Raw genomic sequence first — 19,405 nt, 5'->3', positions numbered from 1 at the left:
TCTATGGGTCTCTGTGTGAGTCTATGGGTCTCTGTGTGAGTATATGGGTCTCTGTCTGGGTCTATGGGTCTCTGTGTGAGTCTATGGGTCTATGTGTGGGTCTATGGGTCTCTGTGTGGGTCTATGGGTCTCTGTGTGAGTCTATGGGTCTCTGTGTGGGTCTATGGGTCTCTGTGTGAGTATATGGGTCTCTGTGTGAGTCTATGGGTCTCTGTGTGAGCCAATGGGTCTCTGTGTGAGTATATGGGTCTTTGTGTGGGTCTATGGGTCTCTGTGTGAGTCTATGGGTCTCTGTGTGAGTCTATGGGTCTCTGTGTGAGTCTATGGTCTCTGTGTGAGTCTATGGGTCTCTGTGTGAGTCTATGGGTCTCTGTGTGAGTCTATGGGTCTCTGTGTGAGTCTATGGGTCTCTGTGTGAGTATATGGGTCTCTGTCTGGGTCTATGGGTCTCTGTGTGAGTCTATGGGTCTATGTGTGGGTCTATGGGTCTCTGTGTGGGTCTATGGGTCTCTGTGTGAGTCTATGGGTCTCTGTGTGGGTCTATGGGTCTCTGTGTGAGTATATGGGTCTCTGTGTGAGTCTATGGGTCTCTGTGTGAGCCAATGGGTCTCTGTGTGAGTATATGGGTCTCTGTGTGGGTCTATGGGTCTCTGTGTGGGTCTATGGGTCTCTGTGTGAGTCTATGGGTCTCTGTGTGAGTCTATGGTCTCTGTATCCCGTCTAACGGGGGGAATGCCGAGGAGGGCCCCACCCCCCGCTGCTGCTGTTGTTGTGCGGAGCCGTGAGGGCGGGCCCCGTGACGTTGTTTCCGGCCCCGCCCCCCCCACCAGCCCCGCCCCCCCACCATAAGCCCCGCCCCCCCGTGGCTCCCCGCCCCCCCCGTTGTCTCTGGGCCCTCCCCCCCCCACCCCGTAAGAGACCCCGGAGCGGGGCCCCCCCTCGACTCGCTGCCCAGAGCCAGGCGACCAGAGGACACGGGAGGCCGCATGCGGTAAGTGCCACACTCACACGTGTACACACAGACACATGTACACGGGGCACGTGTACACAGACCCTCACGTGTACACACTGCACGTGTACACAGACACACGTACACAGACCCTCAAGTGTACACACTGCACGTGTACACAGACACACTGCACGTGTACGACTACACGTGTACACGGGCACACTGCACGGGACACACCGCACGTGTACACAGACACACTGCACGTGCGGTGTGTCACGTGTACACGTGCGGTGTGTCACGTGTTTACACGTGCCACACCGCACGTGTACAGGGGACACACCACACGCACACCACACACACCACACACACATACACCACACACACCACCACACACACACCACCACACACACACGCAGTATATTCACGTTTCGCAGTGTGCACGCTTTGTGTGCAGTAATCGCGTTACATTGACTACACACAACGCTGTACAACCACCGCTCACAATACTCACACTACACATGCAGCACACACATCGTGTGTACGCCACAGAGAGTACACACGCCGTGTACACGGCGTGCAGTGTCGGGTATGATACAACATACGCTACACATGGCGCACACTCTTGTGTGTTATACGTTGCGTTTACTGCGTCATACACCCTATACAATATACTGTGTTGCTGTATACACAGTAGATATCGTACACACGGCAGTATACACTCAATATATATAAACAACTATATTGTTCAGTTAATATATGGTAGACAAGGTACGGTGTACAGTATAATATAGTGTACAGTGCAGTGCACGCTACAGTCGTGTTCATCGCGTACAGTATACAGGGGTACAGTACAGACGGGGTACAGTATATACTGAGTACAGTATACATGTCATACAGTACACACTGAGTACAGTATATACGGAATACAGTACACACTGAGTACAGTATATACGGAATACAGTACACACTGAGTACAGTATATACGAGATACAGTACACACTGAGTACAGTATATACGTGGTACAGTACACACTGTGTACAGTATACGCTGCCTACAGTTTACGCTATAAACAACGTACTGCATCTACACGAACTAGACACAGAGTATGTGCTACACACGGTACACATGAGACTACACGCTGCATACATTACTCACTACAGTACACACTGCAGTATGCAGAGGTGCATTGGTCAGTGTGGATGAGCTCATTGGTGAGTCTTGGTGTGTATGGGTGAGCTCATTGGTGAGTGGGTGATCCTATTGGTGAGTCTTGGTGTGTATGGATGAGCCCATTGGTGTGTATGGGTGAGCCTATTGATGAGTGGGTGAGCCTATTGGTGAGTCTTGGTGTGTATGGGTGAGCCCATTGGTGTGTATGGGTGAGCCCATTGGTGTGTATGGGTGAGCCCATTGGTGTGTATGGGTGAGCCCATTGGTGAGTGGGTGAGCCTATTGGTGAGTGGGTGAGCCTATTGGTGAGTCTTGGTGTGTATGGGTGAGTCTTGGTGTGTATGGGTGAGCCTATTGGTGTGTATGGGTGATCCTATTGGTGAGTCTTGGTGTGTATGGGTGAGTCTTGGTGTGTGTGGGTGAGCCCATTGGTGAGTGGGTGAGCCTATTGGTGAGTGGGTGAGCCTATTGGTGAGTCTTGGTGTGTATGGGTGAGTCTTGGTGTGTATGGGTGAGTCTTGGTGTGTATGGGTGAGCCCATTGGTGTGTATGGGTGAAGCCCATTGGTGAGTGGGTGATCCTATGGGTGAGCCCATTGGTGTGTATGGGTGAGCCCATTGGTGTGTATGGGTGAGCCCATTGGTGTGTATGGGTGAGCCTATTGGTGAGTGGGTGAGCCTATTGGTGAGTCTTGATGTGTATGGGTGAGTCTTGGTGTGTATGGGTGAGTCTTGGTGTGTATGGGTGAGCCTATTGGTGAGTGGGTGAGCCTATTGGTGAGTCTTGGTGTGTATGGGTGAGTCTTGGTGTGTATGGGTGAGTCTTGGTGTGTATGGGTGAGCCCATTGGTGTGTATGGGTGAGCCCATTGGTGTGTATGGGTGAGCCCATTGGTGAGTCTTGGTGTGTATGGGTGAGCCCATTGGTGTGTATGGGTGAGTCTTGGTGTGTATGGGTGAGTCTTGGTGTGTATGGGTTGAGTCTTGGTGTGTATGGGTGAGTCTTGGTGTGTATGGGTGAGTCTTGGTGTGTATGGGTGAGCCCATTGGCGTGTATGGGTGAGTCTTGGTGTGTATAGGTGAGCCCATTGGCGTGTATGGGTGGGCCTATTGGTGTGTATAGGTGAGCCCATTGGTGAGTGGGTGAGCCCATTGGGGTGTATGGAGGTCCTTGCTGTCACCAACAGCTCGCCACCATGTGCCTAGTCGTGTCTGTTCAGCTCAATAAAGTGTCCCTGTTCAGGGCCAGTCACCTGTACCGTCGGGCTTGCCAGCCATAGGAGCTGGTGGGCAGCAGCTCCGTGGAGTTGTCCTGGGATCAGTCGGAGAGGTGCCTGGTCTCATCAGATCTCGGAAGCTAAGCAGGACTATGCCCGGTTAGTACGTGGAGGGGAGGTTGTCTAGGAATACCGGGTGTTGTAGGCTTGGGATGAAAGGTGGTCAAGAGAGGGTTAGCATAAGTGGATTTATGAATTTGGGTGCAGGGTTGAGTGTTTTCCTCCAGTGTCCATGGGGTGTTTTTTTGTCTGGGTTAACCGATTGTCTTTCCACGTGAAGTTCGGCAAACGTGGACGTGGTCAGACATCCCACTGGAGTTGCAGGGCCCTCCTGATCAAAACTCTTTGAGATGGTGAGGTTTTCCTGGGTGAAGAAATTTCCATTTGTTTAGCTTCTGCTCCCACTTTCCCCCCTCGCATCCACGCATCTAAATCACGTGACGTCTGTGTGTCCCGCCCCCACTTAGGACCCATCCCCTCTGCCCGCCGCCCCCTGGGAAAACAGACGCCGCGTCGTACAGCAGCACTGATGTGTCGTCCCCTGACCTCTCCTGGCCCGTGGCTGCCGCTTCTCAGTTTTCTTTCCATCCTTCTCAGAATTCCCAATCTTTCTCTTCGCTCTTCCCAATTTCACGAACTTCCCTTCCCCCGGGGCGTGCCACGGGTAAAGAGTTTAATCTCCCCGAATCCCAGAGTCCCACTCTCCCCTCACAGCTGCCCCATCCGAACTCTCCACTCTCAGATTGCAATCCCAGGTCCCAGCTCTTAATTCCCCACTCGCCATATCCCACCCATGTCCTCACTCCAAAAATCCTACCCTAACTCCCGGCTTCCCCCTCTTTCCACACTTCCTCTCAGCTCCATTGCAAAAACACATAATTTAACTGGCATTAACCAAACACCCCGTTGCTGAAATATAATTACCTGCAGATGACTCAATCGGAATGACACATGGGAGCATCATCATCATCATCAAAATTTGTCGGGGTCCTCCTGTGACTCGGCAAGGCTTTCCTGCATACACAAGTGTAGTAAGTCCTGTAGTAGGTTATTAATACGTTATTAACAGCTTTGGCAGTGGTACGCTAAGGACAATTAACTACACCTCGACACCCTCGTCAATAGCAACACTGCTTGGGACCTTAAAAATAAAAGGTATATGACTGTAATAGGCGACGTTTCGGGCAATGCGGCTTATTCGCCGCTCGTAGCGAGGCTGCATCGCCTGTTATCTGCTCCTTGAGATGTTCGAAGCGTGACAGTCAAACTGAAAACTGTTTTCGTTCTCAGAACTGTAAAGCCAGAATTGAGCCACAGGAAGTAAAACGCCGAATCTAAGTTGATGGTGTTTTTTTTGCGTGCAATCATTTGTGACTGGGCTAGCACCATCGACTCGCTATACTTGAAAACCCGGTTTAATTACAGCCCAGTCTAAATCATTACTGTATTCAGGTCTCTGTGTGATCCACCGGGTCTCTGTGTGAGTCTATGGGTCTCTATGTGAGTCTATTGGTCTCTGTGTGAGTCTATGGGTCTCTGTGTGGGTCTATGGGTCTCTGTGTGGGTCTATGGGTCTCTGTGTGGGTCTATGGGTCTCTGTGTGGTTCTATGGGTCTCTGTGTGAGTCTATGGGTCTCTGTGTGGGTCTATGGGTCTCTGTGTGGGTCTATGGGTCTCTGTGTGGGTCTATGGGTCTCTGTGTGGGTCTATGGGTCTCTGTGTGGGTCTATGGGTCTCTGTGTGAGTCTATGGGTCTCTGTGTGGGTCTATGGGTCTCTGTGTGGGTCTATGGGTCTCTGTGTGGGTCTATGGGTCTCTGTGTGGGTCTATGGGTCTCTGTGTGGGTCTATGGGTCTCTGTGTGGGTCTATGGGTCTCTGTGTTAGTCTCTGTGTCCACGGGTCTCTGTGTGACCCCACGGGTGTCTGTGTGACCCCCTGGGTGTCTGTGTGACCCCACGGGTCTCTGTGTGACCCCACGGGTCTCTGTGTGACCCCACGGGTCTCTGTGTAATTCACTGGTGACCTGGGTTGACCATGAACTCACTGCACTTGAGAACCCGGTTTAACCACACACACAGATCAGTGTCAACAAAGTGTGGCTTTCTTTGTAGTCATGGCTTCTCTGTGTAGAGATTGTATGTGTGAGTGAGAGCCAGTGTGGGATAAGGGGAGCGACGGTGCAGCGGTTAGCGCGCTGCGCTATGAACCCGGCGACCCGAGTTCGATTACCGCTCACGGCCAACACCAGTGACGATCATCTGACCCGGTCGTGGGCCTCCCCAAGGTTGACTCGGCCTCAAATAACTACCTCGTGCAATGTGTAAACATTGCCACTAGGGAGACGAGGGGCGGTCAGGTGTCGTGCTGACCACCCACCCCCTCGTGTACCATGCCAGCCTTCTTAGGTGATCACGAACAGCACTTGCCCCAACAGTCTGCTCCAGGCTATCCGGGGAATCTTTGTCTTGTCAGTATGATGGAGTGAGTGTGTGGAGTTGTTTTTTGTTCTCACCCTGCTCTCCCGAATTCTCCAGTTTTTTGCCATCGCGAACAAAAAGTACGCACACTGCAACCGGTACGAACCAAGCATCCCGATACTAAGACTTTTGGATCTCAACAGCAACATCGCCCCCTACTGCAAACATATGGCACGACCCTCTTGAAAACGAGTCTTGAGACTCAGTGAGGCTTCCCGGAGTTAAATAGCTTAGTATTAATAATACCAATAATAACACGAAATAATGTAGAATAGGCTTTACCCTTTCTGGCAATAACACATCTCTTAAGATGTTCAAAAATCAAAGAGACACCTATTGTAAGTGCATCAAATCTGCGTTAACCACACACGCTTGTGGTAAAACAACCAAACAAAAACACGCTTCGATGATACTGCGTGCATTGTCTTTCATACCGATTTGGCCTGCACCAGAGACGACGGCCTCCTTGATGGTTGTGTATCACCGGTGCTCGACTAGAGAACACCAAAACAAGGCGATGGGCGTCTCTTTGCTGTTTAAACATCTTAACGCCTCCTGTATTGTTGCCGGAAAGGCTAAAGCCTATTATTTTTTCATCATTTTGATACCGGGAAAAAAATGGTCCCATCGATACTAAATAATGTAACTCGCTGTCGGCCGCGCTGACCATCAAAAAAGCACCGCCACACTTGAGCGCACCGTTTAAATCACGGGCGGTCGAGGGCCTGGCCTCAAAAAACCTGGCTTGTCAGCGGCGCTTTAACACCCGAGTCCTCACGGTCACTTCCTTGTGAATCATTTTCTTTGTGTGCGTCAGGTTTGGGGAAGGGAGGAGGCCTGCCTGGGGCCCGCAGTTTTGGGATCGTGTCCAATGCCAGCGGAAGGTGGTGTTTGTGTGTTTTTTAGGGTTTGAGACCTGGGCGATGGCTTTGTTATGTAAGTGTGTGGTGAGCAGCTCTGGAATGTTCCGCTGGGTTGTGCAACAGAATGTGCAGTAACTCTGCACCCCATAAGCATGCATCTCGGCGGCAGGGATAATCGCATGGCAGTTAAAATACATGCACTGTATATCTTGTGGTGTGTACACATCGCCACTAGGGTAACCGCGGGAAAGACAACTGGTTGAAACAGTAATCCATGTGCCTCACGCATTATAATATTTTTTGTTCATCAACATGATGCTTGTTTGAATCTCGTGAAGCTTTTTCAGAAGGGCCCTGGCAAAGTTTTTCAGAGTAGGAGGGAGGGGGTGACGATCGTTGTGCAGATTCCAAGTAAGGCAATTTGTGAGTAATTTTTTTTATTTGGCTAAATCGGACCGTGACGCTGGCACACGATGGGGCCGACCCTCACGGATGACCTCACGGATCTTTAACGGGCACTTGAAGCAGACTACACGAGCTACTTTTGTGGTCATTACACCTGCGGCCTTAACCAGGGTGGCTGGCCGCTGGATTCAAGCCATGGACCTCTGCACAGCGTTGGTGAAAGAAATCTCCATGCAGTGAAGGAGGTTGTTTGACCATACGTCACTACGCTGGTCAGTGAAAGTTTAGAAACGTGCTGTTAGAGAATTGGGCTGCTATAAATGTCCACGTGATAAGCGACTTCGTTGAGCTATCATTTGTGGCCAGGTCGGTCGGTTCTGAAATAGAGCTTCATAGCTCAGTGGGCCTTACCTGGTAGAATAAAAAATAGTTTAGCGTTAGTTTAAGTTTGTGGAAGGGGGGGAGGAGGAGAGGCGCCAGTCCCGGTTCAGATATCACTCGGTGCCATTGGCGTTCGACGTGGCCAGGAATCGAACGCGGGACTCGGGGTTCATGGCGCAGTGCGCTAACCTGCGTGCCACCGTTCCACCGTGCTGTACCAAATGCTGCTGGAAATCATGGCTAAACAACGAACAAAACACCACGAAATGTTTCTGGGCAAATATCACAATGCTGATTTGTTTTTTAAATTGATACTACACACAGCTGCGGCAGCAGCAGCAACACCAATATCACCCCCCTGCCGCTTTGAAATCCTGGCAGGACTCTCTTGAAAAAGAGTCTTGAGACTCGGTGAGGCTTTCCTCGGTAAACAAGGATCGTAAATAAATAAATAAATATTGCTGGTCTAAAGAGGCCACGGAGTGAGTGGTGGATGTAAATCTATATTTTTTGTATTGGCAAGCGGCCATGTTTGTTAGCTTCAGGCATGAATGCCTCTTCCCACATCGCTGCTCCTCGAGGCATGCACACACACAAAGACAGATCCCCCTTGGAGCTTGAAGAGGCTGCTGAGGCAAGTGTTGTTAGCCAGCGCCACGCCCGGCCACATTTGTCTCACTAGAAGAGATGTTTGCACACTGCACCGGGTGCTCATTTGAGGCTGAATCGACCTAGGGGAGACCTTGGACCCGTTCAGATAACCATCACTGGTGTTGCCGTGAGCAGGAATCTAAATCGGGTCGCCGGATTCATAGCACCGCGTAGTAACCGCTGCACGAACACACACGCACACACGCACGCACGCACGCACGCACACACGCACGCACGCACGCACGCACACACGCACGTACATGTACACTTACGTAAACATGTTCACACACGGACCAGCACTTGGCGTTTTATTGCTTCCAAAGTCTGCTGCTCATGACCGCCACGCCAGAATGCTTGCTCTTGCTCTAGAGCAGATACATGTGAACGCACAGTCCCCGGCTATCGATCCCATCGCATTAAAGCTGCCGCTTTTCCTTAGCAGGGTCCAGGTGATGGTGCAAGGCACCCCAATGAGTACAACTGTGTGGGTGTGTGTTGGTGTGTTAGTGTGTTGGTGTGTGTGTGTTGGTGTGTGTGTGTGTGTTGGTGTGTGTGTGTTGGTGTGTGTGTGTTGGTGTGTGTGTGGGGAGCGGTGGCACAGTGGTTGGCGCACTGCTACAAATCCAGCGACCAGAGTTCGATTTCCGCTCACGACAAACACCAGTGTCGAATATCTGAACCGGTCTTGGGCCTCCCCTAGGTCGACTCGGCCTCAAATGAGTACCTGGTGCGGTGTGTAAAGATCACCGCTAGGGAGACAAGCGGCCGGGCGTGATGTTGGCCGCCCACTCCCTCGTGTACCGTGCCGGCCTTCATAGGTGCTTTCTAACAGCACTTGCCCCAACAGTTTGTTAAGGCTATACGGGGGATCTTTGTATTTTTTTAGGTGTGGGTAGTGTGCGAGGTGTGCGTGTGTGTGTGGATGCATGTGTTATGGGGAGCGGTGGCACTTTGCTTAACAAACTGCGTTTAAACGCCGGCGCACCCGAGTTCAATTCCCTGCTGTGGCTAATGTCAGCAGTGAGGGATCTCATAGCTGCTTCCTGATGCTCTCCTAGGTCGACTCGGCCTTAAACGTTGATGGTTGAGCTCATTGGTGAGATATGGGTGGGCTCATTGGTGAGCATTGGAAGGGGATCTTTGCCTTTGTGCAAGTATGAGGCTACGTGTGTGTACGTGTAGGTGTGTTGGTGTGTGTGTGTTGTGTGTACGTGTAGGTGAGGCCGTGCGCGTGGGAGTGCCAAGTCTGCCTGTGGCTCCCCGCGAGTGTTGTGTAACGACTTGTGTACAGCGAGGCTCTCGGGGTCTCTCGGGAGGCAGTCCTGTGTTTGTGTGTCTTCCCGTCACCCGTGAGAAATGGCGTTTCCGGCTGTGCGCCGCGCTCCTTGATCCGTGAGCCGTGCGTGACGCCTGTGTGCGATGATGATGCCGGGTGTCTCTCAGTGTGTTGCTCTCATTGCACCTCTGTGATGCTTTGTCTTGTTGCTTGTGTTTGACGCTGTGCCAGCGTGTGTCGGCGTGTGCGGTGCTGCGCGTGTCTGTGTGTGCGTGACACTATGCATGTTTCTGTATGCGTGTGACGCTGTGCACGCGTGTCTCTGTGCGTGTCTCTCTGCGCGTGACATGGTGTGCGTGTCTCTGCGCGTCTGTGTGTGCGACGCTGTGCACGTGTCTATGCTCTTGTCTCCGCACGTGTCTCTGTGTGCGCGTGTCTCTGCGTGTGTCTCTGCGCGCGCGTGGCCCTTACGCGCGTGACGCTGTGTGCGTGTCTCCGCGTGTGTGACGCTGTGCCTGTGTCTCCGCACGTGTCTCTGTGTGTGCGTGACGCTGTGCGCGTGTTTCTCCGCGTGTGCGATGCTGCGTGTGGCACTGCATGCCGGGCCTGCAGAAGCCAGGCTCCCTCGATGGGGCGAGTCAAGCTTGTGCCGCTCCCCGTGCCTTCCTGCGCCAAGTTCAGCAACCAGCCCGACATCGCCTCCAACAAGATCCTCATACTGGAATTGACTGAATGGTTATGTATATGGATTTTTAATAAACACTAAGAGAAGTAATTTTAATTCGAGTTAAGCCTTTAAGCTTCCGCACCAAGCCAAGCTTAGCATTCTTTTTAAAACGCTCGTTCGTCGAGAGCGAGAATCTTACGTCGCTAGGGCGAGCGGCCGAGGTATCCGCCGGGTTTGCTTGGAAGGAAGCGCGAGTAAAGCGGAGTTTGGTGGAAGGGGGGGCCAGAGGGGGGGGGGGCGACAAGATGGAAGAAGCCCTCCTTGACGGGGCGTCCAGCCGCAAGCATCGGCGCAACCCGGAGCCGCCCGCGAGCGTTAACCGCAACGGCCGCAACAACAACAACCACGGCGGCGGCGGCGGCGGCGGTGATGATGAAGCCAGAGGCAACGGTCGCGTGCAGGACGGCGCCGCCCGCTCGCCGTCTGAAGGAGACGCGACGACGGCGTTGTTGGGAAGAAGAGGAGGAGGAGGTGGTGATGGTGGTGGTGGTGGGGACGAGGCGGGGAAAGCGGTGGAGCCGTGGCCCGGCAAGGAGAGCGGCAGCGGCGTGGCCGCCGTGTCCGGCGGCGACGGGGACGAGTCTGAGAGCGACGGGGACAGCTCGGTGGAGGAGCTGCCCCTGCGCCAGTGGGTGATGAACGGCGCCATCACCTTCGGACGGGAGTTCTGCTACGCGGTGGACACTGCGCTCGTCACGCCCGTGCTGCTCACCATCGGTGCGTGTGTGTGTGTGTGCGCGCGTGTGCTAACAACACTTGACCCAACAGCTTGTTAGGGCTACACGCTATGTATGTGTGTGCCAACACGCACACACACGCATAGCGGGGCGTACACACACACATTGGCAAAGGCACATTGGCACACACACACACTGGCATGTATACAAACACATACCAGATTGAGCCACCACCCCTTGCCATTACATACCTGCATGTGGGTGCGTGTGAGCTTGCGGCTGGGGTTGGCATCGTCCCCCACTTCCCCTGATGTCGAGGGGAAATGGGCGAGGTTTAGGACTGTGGTTCATGCAGCTGCAATGGCTGCTTTGGATACACGGTCCAGACCTCCTCAGAGACCCTGGCTGACAGGAGGTGTTCAGGCTGGCTGAGAAAAAGCGACAGGCCCACTCTCATCGTCTACAGCATCCCACGTCAGAGAATGAGGAGGCTTTTACCGCAGCCTTCGCTCGGAGGTACGGAGAGCCGTGTGGCGCTGCAAGGATGATTGGTGGTCATGGGTTGATGAGGAAATGGAGTCTGCATCATTGGCCCGCGATCACAAATCGCTCTTTAATTCCATCAAAAAGTAACTTGCAGCGCCACACCTATTACCATCATTAGGGGAAACAACGGTGATCCAATCTCCGACCCCCAGGAACAGGTTTGCAGATTTGCTGAGCATTTCTGTGAGGTTCTGGGGGAGGAGAAAATTCCTCAACCTGGAAAACAACGTGGGACAAAGTGGGGATGAGATGACCATGTTGAGGCTGCGGTGCCTCAAATATTGGAAGAAGTCACCCCCTGTGAGTGGTTGACTGAGGTGCCATCTGTTGAGGAAGTACTGAAAGCGATCCAGAGCCTGAGACCAGGAAAGGCACCAGGCAAAGATGATGTCCCAAGCAAAATGCTGAAGGAGGGTGGCGTTTGTGCACAGACTGCCCTACATGACATCATAACAACAGTCTGGACCACTGGACGGGTTCCGCAGGATTGGAAGGATGCGCTGGTGGTCCCCCTCTTTAAGAAAGGGGACCGCACAGACTGTAACAACTACAGGGGCATCTCACTCCTCAGTGTGCCGGGAAAGGTCCTGGCAAGGATTATTCAACATGGCCTTGCCAGCCACGCTGAGGAGAGGCTTGCGGAGCCCTATTGTGGTTTCAGGAAAGGGCGGTCCTGCACAGATGCCATATTTTCTGTCCGTCTGTTACACCAGAAGTGTAGGGAATTCCAACAAGACCTACATCACTGCTTTATTGACCTGGTCAAGGCCTATGATACCATCAGTAGGTCTGGGCTCTGGGTTGTTCTTCATGCTTTCCGAGTCCCTGACCCGCTGCTCACGATCATTAAGGACCTTCATGATGGTGAGTGGGCCCTCACGTGGCCTCAAGGTGCGAGACTGGAGCAACGTTATGGTTGGAAACAGTAGTGTCGTGGTTGGCGTGCTGCTCTGTGCACCTGGTGGTCTGAGACTCAATTCCCACTCACGGCCTTCATCAGTGGTGAATATCTGCACCGGACCTGGGCTTCCCCGAGGTCACGGTGTGTAAACATCAGCACTGGGGAGACGAAGTCGGTCGGGCATGGTGCTGGCCACCCACCCCCTTCGTGCGCTGTGCCGGCCTTCACAGATAATACTCGCTAACAGCACCTGCCCCAACAATCTGTTCAAGGCTATACGGGGGATCGTTGTCTTTTGGTGTGTGTTTGTTTGGAGCAGGCCTGCCTGAGCAGTACTACTCGCTCACGTGGTTCCTCAGCCCCGTGCTGGGTCTCATCTTCACGCCGCTCATCGGCTCGGCGAGCGACCGCTGCACCCTGCGCTGGGGCCGGCGCCGCCCGTTCATCCTCGTGCTCAGCATCGGCACGCTCATCGGCATCATGCTCTTCCTCAACGGCGCCAACATCGGTGCCCGCCCGTCACGCGCCACCCTACACACACACGCGGGCAACGCTCCACACACACACACACATGCCCCGCACACACACATGCCCTGCACACACACATGCCCTGCACACACACATGCCCTGCACACACACGCGCGCACCACGCTTTACGCACGCACACGCGCGCACCGCCCTCCACGCGCGGGCACTGCACTGCACACGCACAGACAAAGATCCCCCACATAGCCACCTTTCTGTCCCTCGTGGCGATATTTACACACCGTACCAGGCACTCACTTGAGACTGAGTCGACCTAGGTGAGGCCCAGGACCAGTTAAGATAATTATCACTGGTGCTGGCGGCCGTGAGCGGGAATCGAATTGGGGTCGCCGGGTTCGTAGTGCAGCGTAGCGCCAACCGCGACACTGCCGCTCCCCGCACACACACACGTACACACATACCACCCCCTGGTGGTGATGATTGCTTCTGACTCGCCGCTACGGTGACGCCTGTTGCAGGGCTGGCAGTGGGCGACGTGCCGGGCGAGCAGCTCGTGGGGATCGTGGTGACGGTGCTCGGGGTGGTGCTCCTGGACTTCTGTGCGGACGCGGCGGACGGCCCGGTGCACGCGTACCTCCTGGACAACGCCGACACGGAGGAGCAGGACCGCGCGCTCAGCATCCACTCGCTCGCCGGCAGTATGCGCACGCACAGAGACGACTGCACAGAGACGACTGCACAGAGACGACTGCACAGAGACGACGGCACAGAGACGACGGCACAGAGACAAACATCCCTCCCACCACCCGCCATTATTGAATCCAAACTTTATTGATGAGCGGATGATAATTCGCCTTTCGCGTAATAAAAAAAATATGACATCCCATCAGCCACAGGGAGAGCCACGGGCTCGCAGGGAGAGAGGGAGCCGGCCCCACGGTGACCCCGCGCGTGTGCCCCGCCACAGGCCTGGGCGGCGCGCTGGGCTACATGATGGGTGGCATCGACTGGACGCACACGCCGCTGGGCCTCGCCTTCCGCTCGCAGCAGCAGGTGCTCTTCTTCTTCACGTCGCTCGTGTTCACCGCCTCGCTGCTGCTGCACCTCTTCAGCATCCCCGAGGAGGTGTACACGGGGCCCGTCGGCGACGAGGGCTCGTCGCGCGCCATCAACTCGGCCCGCGCCAACTCCTTGCCGCGGCCGAACCTCGAAGAGGGGGAGGGGGCGGCCGTCGTCGCCGCCGTCGCCGACGCGGCGTCGTCGTCGTCGCGCGACCCGGAGCGCGGCCTCGACGACCGCGACCTGGACGACGAGGCGGGCGACGGCGGGCGCTCGCAGGCGCTGTCGTGCCTGTTCGCCGACGAGGTGCGCTCGAACCACGAGGTGTACATGGGCCGCGACGACGACGACGACGTCCACGAGGCCGAGCTGCTGCGATCGCAGAGCGACTCGGTGCTGCACATGGGCGACGTGGGCTCCGAGCTGCTCTACCTCGGCTGCATGGAGCCCTCCGAGTTCGACGGCCCCTTCATGACGCCCACGCACGCCGCGGCCGAGGCCGCCCGCAGCGCCGACAGCCTGGCCGGCACCGCGAGAGACCGGGGGGGGAGCGACGCGCCGTTCCTGCTGCCGCCGCTGGACGACGCGGGCGCCGGCGGCGAGCTCCCGGAGGTCGCGGCGGATGGAGGAGGAGGAGCGGGGGACGGGCGCCGCCTGGCCAATGGGACCAAGGCGAAGGGAAGGCTCCAGCAGCAGCAGCAGCACGGCGTGGGGCTGAGGCCCCGCTCGGCCTCCATGCGCCGGCGGCACCAGCAGTTCTACCAGCGGCAGGCGACGTACGACTTCTACGCCTACTCGGGGCGGCTGGGGTCGCACCGCTACCGGCACCGGCGCGCCAACGCCTTCCTGCTCATCAAGGCGTCGCGCAGCCTCAACGACCTCTACGAGCTGCAGCGGCGCCAGCGCATGAGGATGCAGCAGCGCACGAGGTGACTGCACAAGCGCCGTGAACAAGCGCCGTGAACACGCGCCGTGAACAAACGCCGTGAACACGCGCCGTGAACACGCGCCGTGAACACGCGCCGTGAACACGCACACCGCCCAGCCAAGTGAAAAACGCATCCCCAATTATCTCCCACATTTCCAGCCCTAATTAAAATGTTTCCCCTCCGCTGGTTTGACCCTGGGGTCCAAACTCGTAATGGTTAACGAGTGCAGATGATCCCGGTGCCCTCCTGATCCCCATTGCAAGCACAAAGGCAAAAATCCCCCATGTAACCTCAACAGGTTTTTGAGACAAGTGCTGTTAGCGAGCACCTATGAAGGCTGGCATGGCACACATCGTCACCTGACCCCTCGATCGTCACCTGACCCCCATCGTCACCTGACCCCCATCATCACCTGACCCCCATCGTCACCTGACCCCCATCGTCACCTGACCCTCGATCCTCACCTGACCCCCGGTCGTCACCTGACCCCCGATCGTCACCTGACCCCCGATCGTCACCTGACCCCCATCGTCACCTGCCCGCTGATCCTCCCCCGAACTCCGACCTCCCCCCGTGACCGCTGTTCCAGGCTGCGGCACGCGAGCAGCGCGACGGAGGAGAGCGAGGGCAGCGAGTCGAGCGACGAGGTGGAGATGGAGATGTCCGTGCGGCTGCTGTGGCTCTCCATGTTCAAGATGCCGCGGCAGCTCCTGCGTCTCTGCCTGTGCCACCTCATCACCTGGGTGTCCATCATCGCCATGTCCGTCTTCTACACCGACTTCATGGGCCAGGTGGTCTTCCAAGGCGAGCCTACGGTACGTGTGGCAATGCACGCACAACAACAACAATAACCGCCGTTCGCCACTAAGTGGCGGTGACGTCACCACGACGCTTGTGCCAGGCCATGTGCATGTTCAGGCCACGTGAAGTGTCGAACGCCCGCTGGCAGGAGGTCACGGGGCAGACCCAGGTGCCACGCACGCATGGCGACGCACACGCGCACGGTACGCGTGGCAAGGAACGTAATGCTTATCTTTGATGTGCCTCTGTCGGATGTTTTCGATTTATCACGTGATGCAGTTTTTGTTGTTATTGTTGCACCGATTTCTATTTGCTTGATTGCTGTGCTGTGTTTGTGTTGCACGTTGTCCGAATCGGAATATTTATACTGCAGGAGGAATCTGATGAGCTATAAAGCTCTTGTTTTTCACAGATGTCCAGTAGAGGGCAAGTCAGAACGTTACATCAACAAACAATGCAAAATCACGATAGGAGTGCAAAGTTTAGGAAAGATCAACACATAATTGTGGTTTACCCCGAGGTCACTGGCAGATGAGACTCTTATCCTGGTCTCTTCCCACCTGAACTGGCCTCCGCCGGCGTGGCGTGTAAACATCGCCACTGTTGACGCAGAGGGCCGTGGCGCTGGCCACGAAGCCCTCCGCCCTCTTGGGCCACAGTGCCGGCCTTCGTCAGCGCTACTCCGAAACAGCGCTTGCCCCAAACTAACAGCTAAACTCAATTATTTTTATTTACCATGTGAGGCCTACTGAGCTTCATAACTCTCTTTCAGAAGCGACTTGCCCATAAATGATAGCCCAGACGAAGTGGCTTATCGTGTTAAAATGTATAGCACCCAGATACTCTAAACGCGTGATGCTGATTCTAAATGTGGGGAGAAAAACCAGAGGACCCGGAGAAAAATCCACACGACCACGGGGAGAACACGCAAACTCCAAATATACAGCAGGAGTCAGGGTGGGGATCGAACCCATGACCTCCTGCATACCAGGCGAGGTAGCGAACATCTCCTATCCACCGTGGCACCCCAACAGTCTGTTAATGCTACGCGGCGGGTGGGGGGTGGGGGTCTTTGTCGGTGCAGGCCCCCCACAACTCGACGGAGCTGGAGAACTACAACAAGGGGGTGCAGTACGGCTGCTGGGGCCTCGTCATCTACGCCGCCACGGCCGCCCTGCTCTCCGGTGAGGCCGCCCTCCCGCACGGTCGCTCTGTCTCTCTCTCTTTCTCTCGGCGACTCCACTTCCGGCGGCCGCCTCTGGCGTGTGTTGCCACGTCTTATCTCAGATTATATTTACATACAGAGAGAAGCGCCTGAGCTCCAAGGTCCTCTCTCTCTCACGGAACTTAAAAAGCGGAAACAAATATAAGAGTGGATTAGATGGTGGGGGGCGGGGGCCCCAGTGCAAGGGCCGAGGAATGAGCGACCGTATCCTCCGTTACAGTCTCCATGGCCACCATCTCCACGGTCACCGTATCCTCCCTTTACCGTCTCCATGGTTACCGTCTGTGAGAGTGACCCGTGCGCTCGTGCGTGTGTGCAGGCCTGCTGCAGCGATACACGGTGCACCGGGACGTGAGCCTCAAGCTGCTGTACAGCGTCGGCACGCTGGGCTTCTCGCTCGGCATGGCCGTGATGGCCGCAGTGCCCAACCTGGCCGTGTCCATGACGATGATCGGCACCATGGGGCTGCTCTACGTGGTGCTCTCCTACTGCCCCTACGCCATGCTGGGCTTCTACCACGAGGACGATGAGGTGCGTGCAACACCCACCCTCACCCCCCTGCAACAGCACCGCAACAACAATGCTGCAACAACAACAACACCACAACAACAACAACGCTGCGGTCTAACTCCTACATGATGCCTCGACCCCCTAATGAGACACAACAGCACGCGCGTGTGTCGTTGTGTCTCTGTGCATTGTGCGTGCGTGTGTCTTTGTGTGTGTGTGTGTGACGCAGTGGTTAGCACACTGCGGTGACCCGCGTTCGATTCCCATTCACACTGACCTGGCACACGTCCTTTCTCTCTCTCTCCCTATATATTTACCTCTGCGTACCTCTCCGCCCGCCCCCCCCCCCCCCAGTACGTACGGCACAGCCCCGGCGGCACGCGGCGCGGGCTGGGCATCGACTGCGCCATCCTGTCGTGCCAGGTGTACATCTCCCAGATCCTGGTGGCGGCCGGCATCAGCGTGGTGATCGACGCGTTCGACACGGTGCGCTCCGTGCCCGTCGTCGCCTCCGCCGCCGCATTCCTCGCCTTTCTCGCCGCCACCTTCATCCTCATCTACCCGGACGACGACGACGAGGAGGAGGGGGGAGGGAAGGAGGGGGGGAAGGAGGAGGGGAAGGACGGGAGGGCCCAGGACGGCACGGGAGGAGGGGAGGGAGGCGGCCGTGCGCAGGAAGAGCGGGGCGAGAGGGCGCCGGCCACGCTGCAGCTGCGGCGCAAGCCTGGCAAGGGGGGGGAGGAGGAGGCGGCGGTGGCGCCGACGGCAGCATCGGCGGCGGCGCTGCAGCTGGAGACTTGTGTGTGAGATAGTGTGTGCGAGTGTGTGAGTGTGAGAGAGAAAGAGTGTGTGTCTGTGAGAGTGTGAGAGTGTGTGTGTGTGTGTGTGAGAGAGAGAGAGTATGTGTGTGTGTGTGTGAGATTGAGAGAGAGAGTGTGTCTGTGTGAGATTGAGAGAGAGAGTGTGTCTGTGTGAGATTGAGAGAAAGAGTGTGTGTGAGTGTGTGTGAGAGTGAGAGAGAGTGTGAGAGTGTGAGTGCTTGACTGTGACGGTGTTGAGAGTGACTTCCAGACTGTGGCGGCCTGCAGAGGAGAAGGAGCGACCCATGCCACTGGGTGACGGTTGACTGGGGGGTGAAGGGGTTCCAATCGAAGCCGCTCTCGTTTCTACCGCCCCGCTCGTGTCGTACATGCTTGTGTCCTTAGACGCCTGTCCCCTCCTCGGTTTGCACCGTTATCGCCGACGTGGAGCTCTGGTGTATAATTTGCATAATGCTGTAAGTTTCGTCAACATTGCATAATTGACCCCTTGGGTCTCTCACGATGCTAGTCGTATCGATTTTAATTTCTGATTTGATGCTCGTTTAATGCCTAACACGTGTGTGTGTATGTGGATAACCGTGTGTGTCTATACACCTTTTATCGGAGGTCATGAACAGAACTTGCCCCCAACAGCCTGTGGAGGCTAGAGGGGGACTTTTATCTTTGTACGTGTGTGTACGTGTGTGTATGTGTGTGTGGGGAGAGCGGCGGTGTAATGGTTAGCGCTCTGCACTACGAATCCGGCGACCAGAGTTCGACATCCGCTCACGGCCAACACCAGTGGCGATTCTCTGAACTGGTCCTGGGCTTCCCCTAAGCCGACTCGGCCTCAAATGAGTACCTGGTGCGGTGTGTAAACATCGCCACTGGGGGAGACAAAGGCGGCCGGGCGTGGCGTTGGCCACTCACCCCTCGTGTGCCGTGCCGGCCTTAATAGGTGCTATTCGCTAACAGCACTTGCCCCAACAGTCTGTGAAGGCTGCTTTGTCTTTGTGCGCGTGTCAGTCGATGGTTGTGCCGGGGCCTACTGAGGCCCCCCTCTGCGAGGCCCCGAGCCTCCGGAGGGGGCCGAGCATTCCCCCGTTGAAGGCCCCGTCTGGTCTGTGTTGTTTTTATTTTATTTGTACTCTTGATCGTGATTTTTGAAAACCGAATCTCTGCGTCATTCCGTGGAACTCTGACCGGGGGTGCCCGAAGCCGACGTCGTTTCCGGACGTCCGCGTGGGTGGCTGTGGTCACGGTGCAATTAAAGCGTGGGCCAATCGCTCCGCGTGT

General features: G+C 55.8%; 1 protein-coding gene across 2 annotated transcripts; it reads left to right on the top strand.

Moving 5' to 3' along the window:
- Positions 1-904: 904 nt before the first annotated feature.
- Positions 905-19,394, top strand: LOC144717963 (solute carrier family 45 member 4-like). Of its 2 annotated transcripts, XM_078593812.1 has the most exons (10): positions 970-991; positions 3,361-3,493; positions 10,061-10,892; positions 12,619-12,807; positions 13,304-13,483; positions 13,753-14,773; positions 15,363-15,588; positions 16,659-16,758; positions 17,119-17,330; positions 17,664-19,394. In XM_078593812.1, exons 3-10 carry the CDS (start codon positions 10,421-10,423, stop codon positions 18,114-18,116), a joined length of 2,853 nt encoding a protein of 950 aa, XP_078449938.1. In that variant the 5' UTR covers positions 970-991; positions 3,361-3,493; positions 10,061-10,420; the 3' UTR covers positions 18,117-19,394. The 2 variants fall into 2 exon arrangements, with proteins under 2 accessions (XP_078449937.1, XP_078449938.1); XM_078593811.1 differs by lacking the exon at positions 3,361-3,493 and having other exon boundaries at positions 905-991.
- The last annotated feature ends 11 nt before the right edge of the window (positions 19,395-19,405 follow it).

The sequence above is a fragment of the Lampetra planeri genome, chromosome 4 (assembly GCF_965212315.1).
Source record: "Lampetra planeri chromosome 4, kcLamPlan1.2.h2, whole genome shotgun sequence".
Lineage (NCBI taxonomy): Eukaryota > Metazoa > Chordata > Hyperoartia > Petromyzontiformes > Petromyzontidae > Lampetra > Lampetra planeri.
Note: the sequence above shows the minus strand (reverse complement) of the source record. Positions and strands in the feature narration are given on the sequence as shown.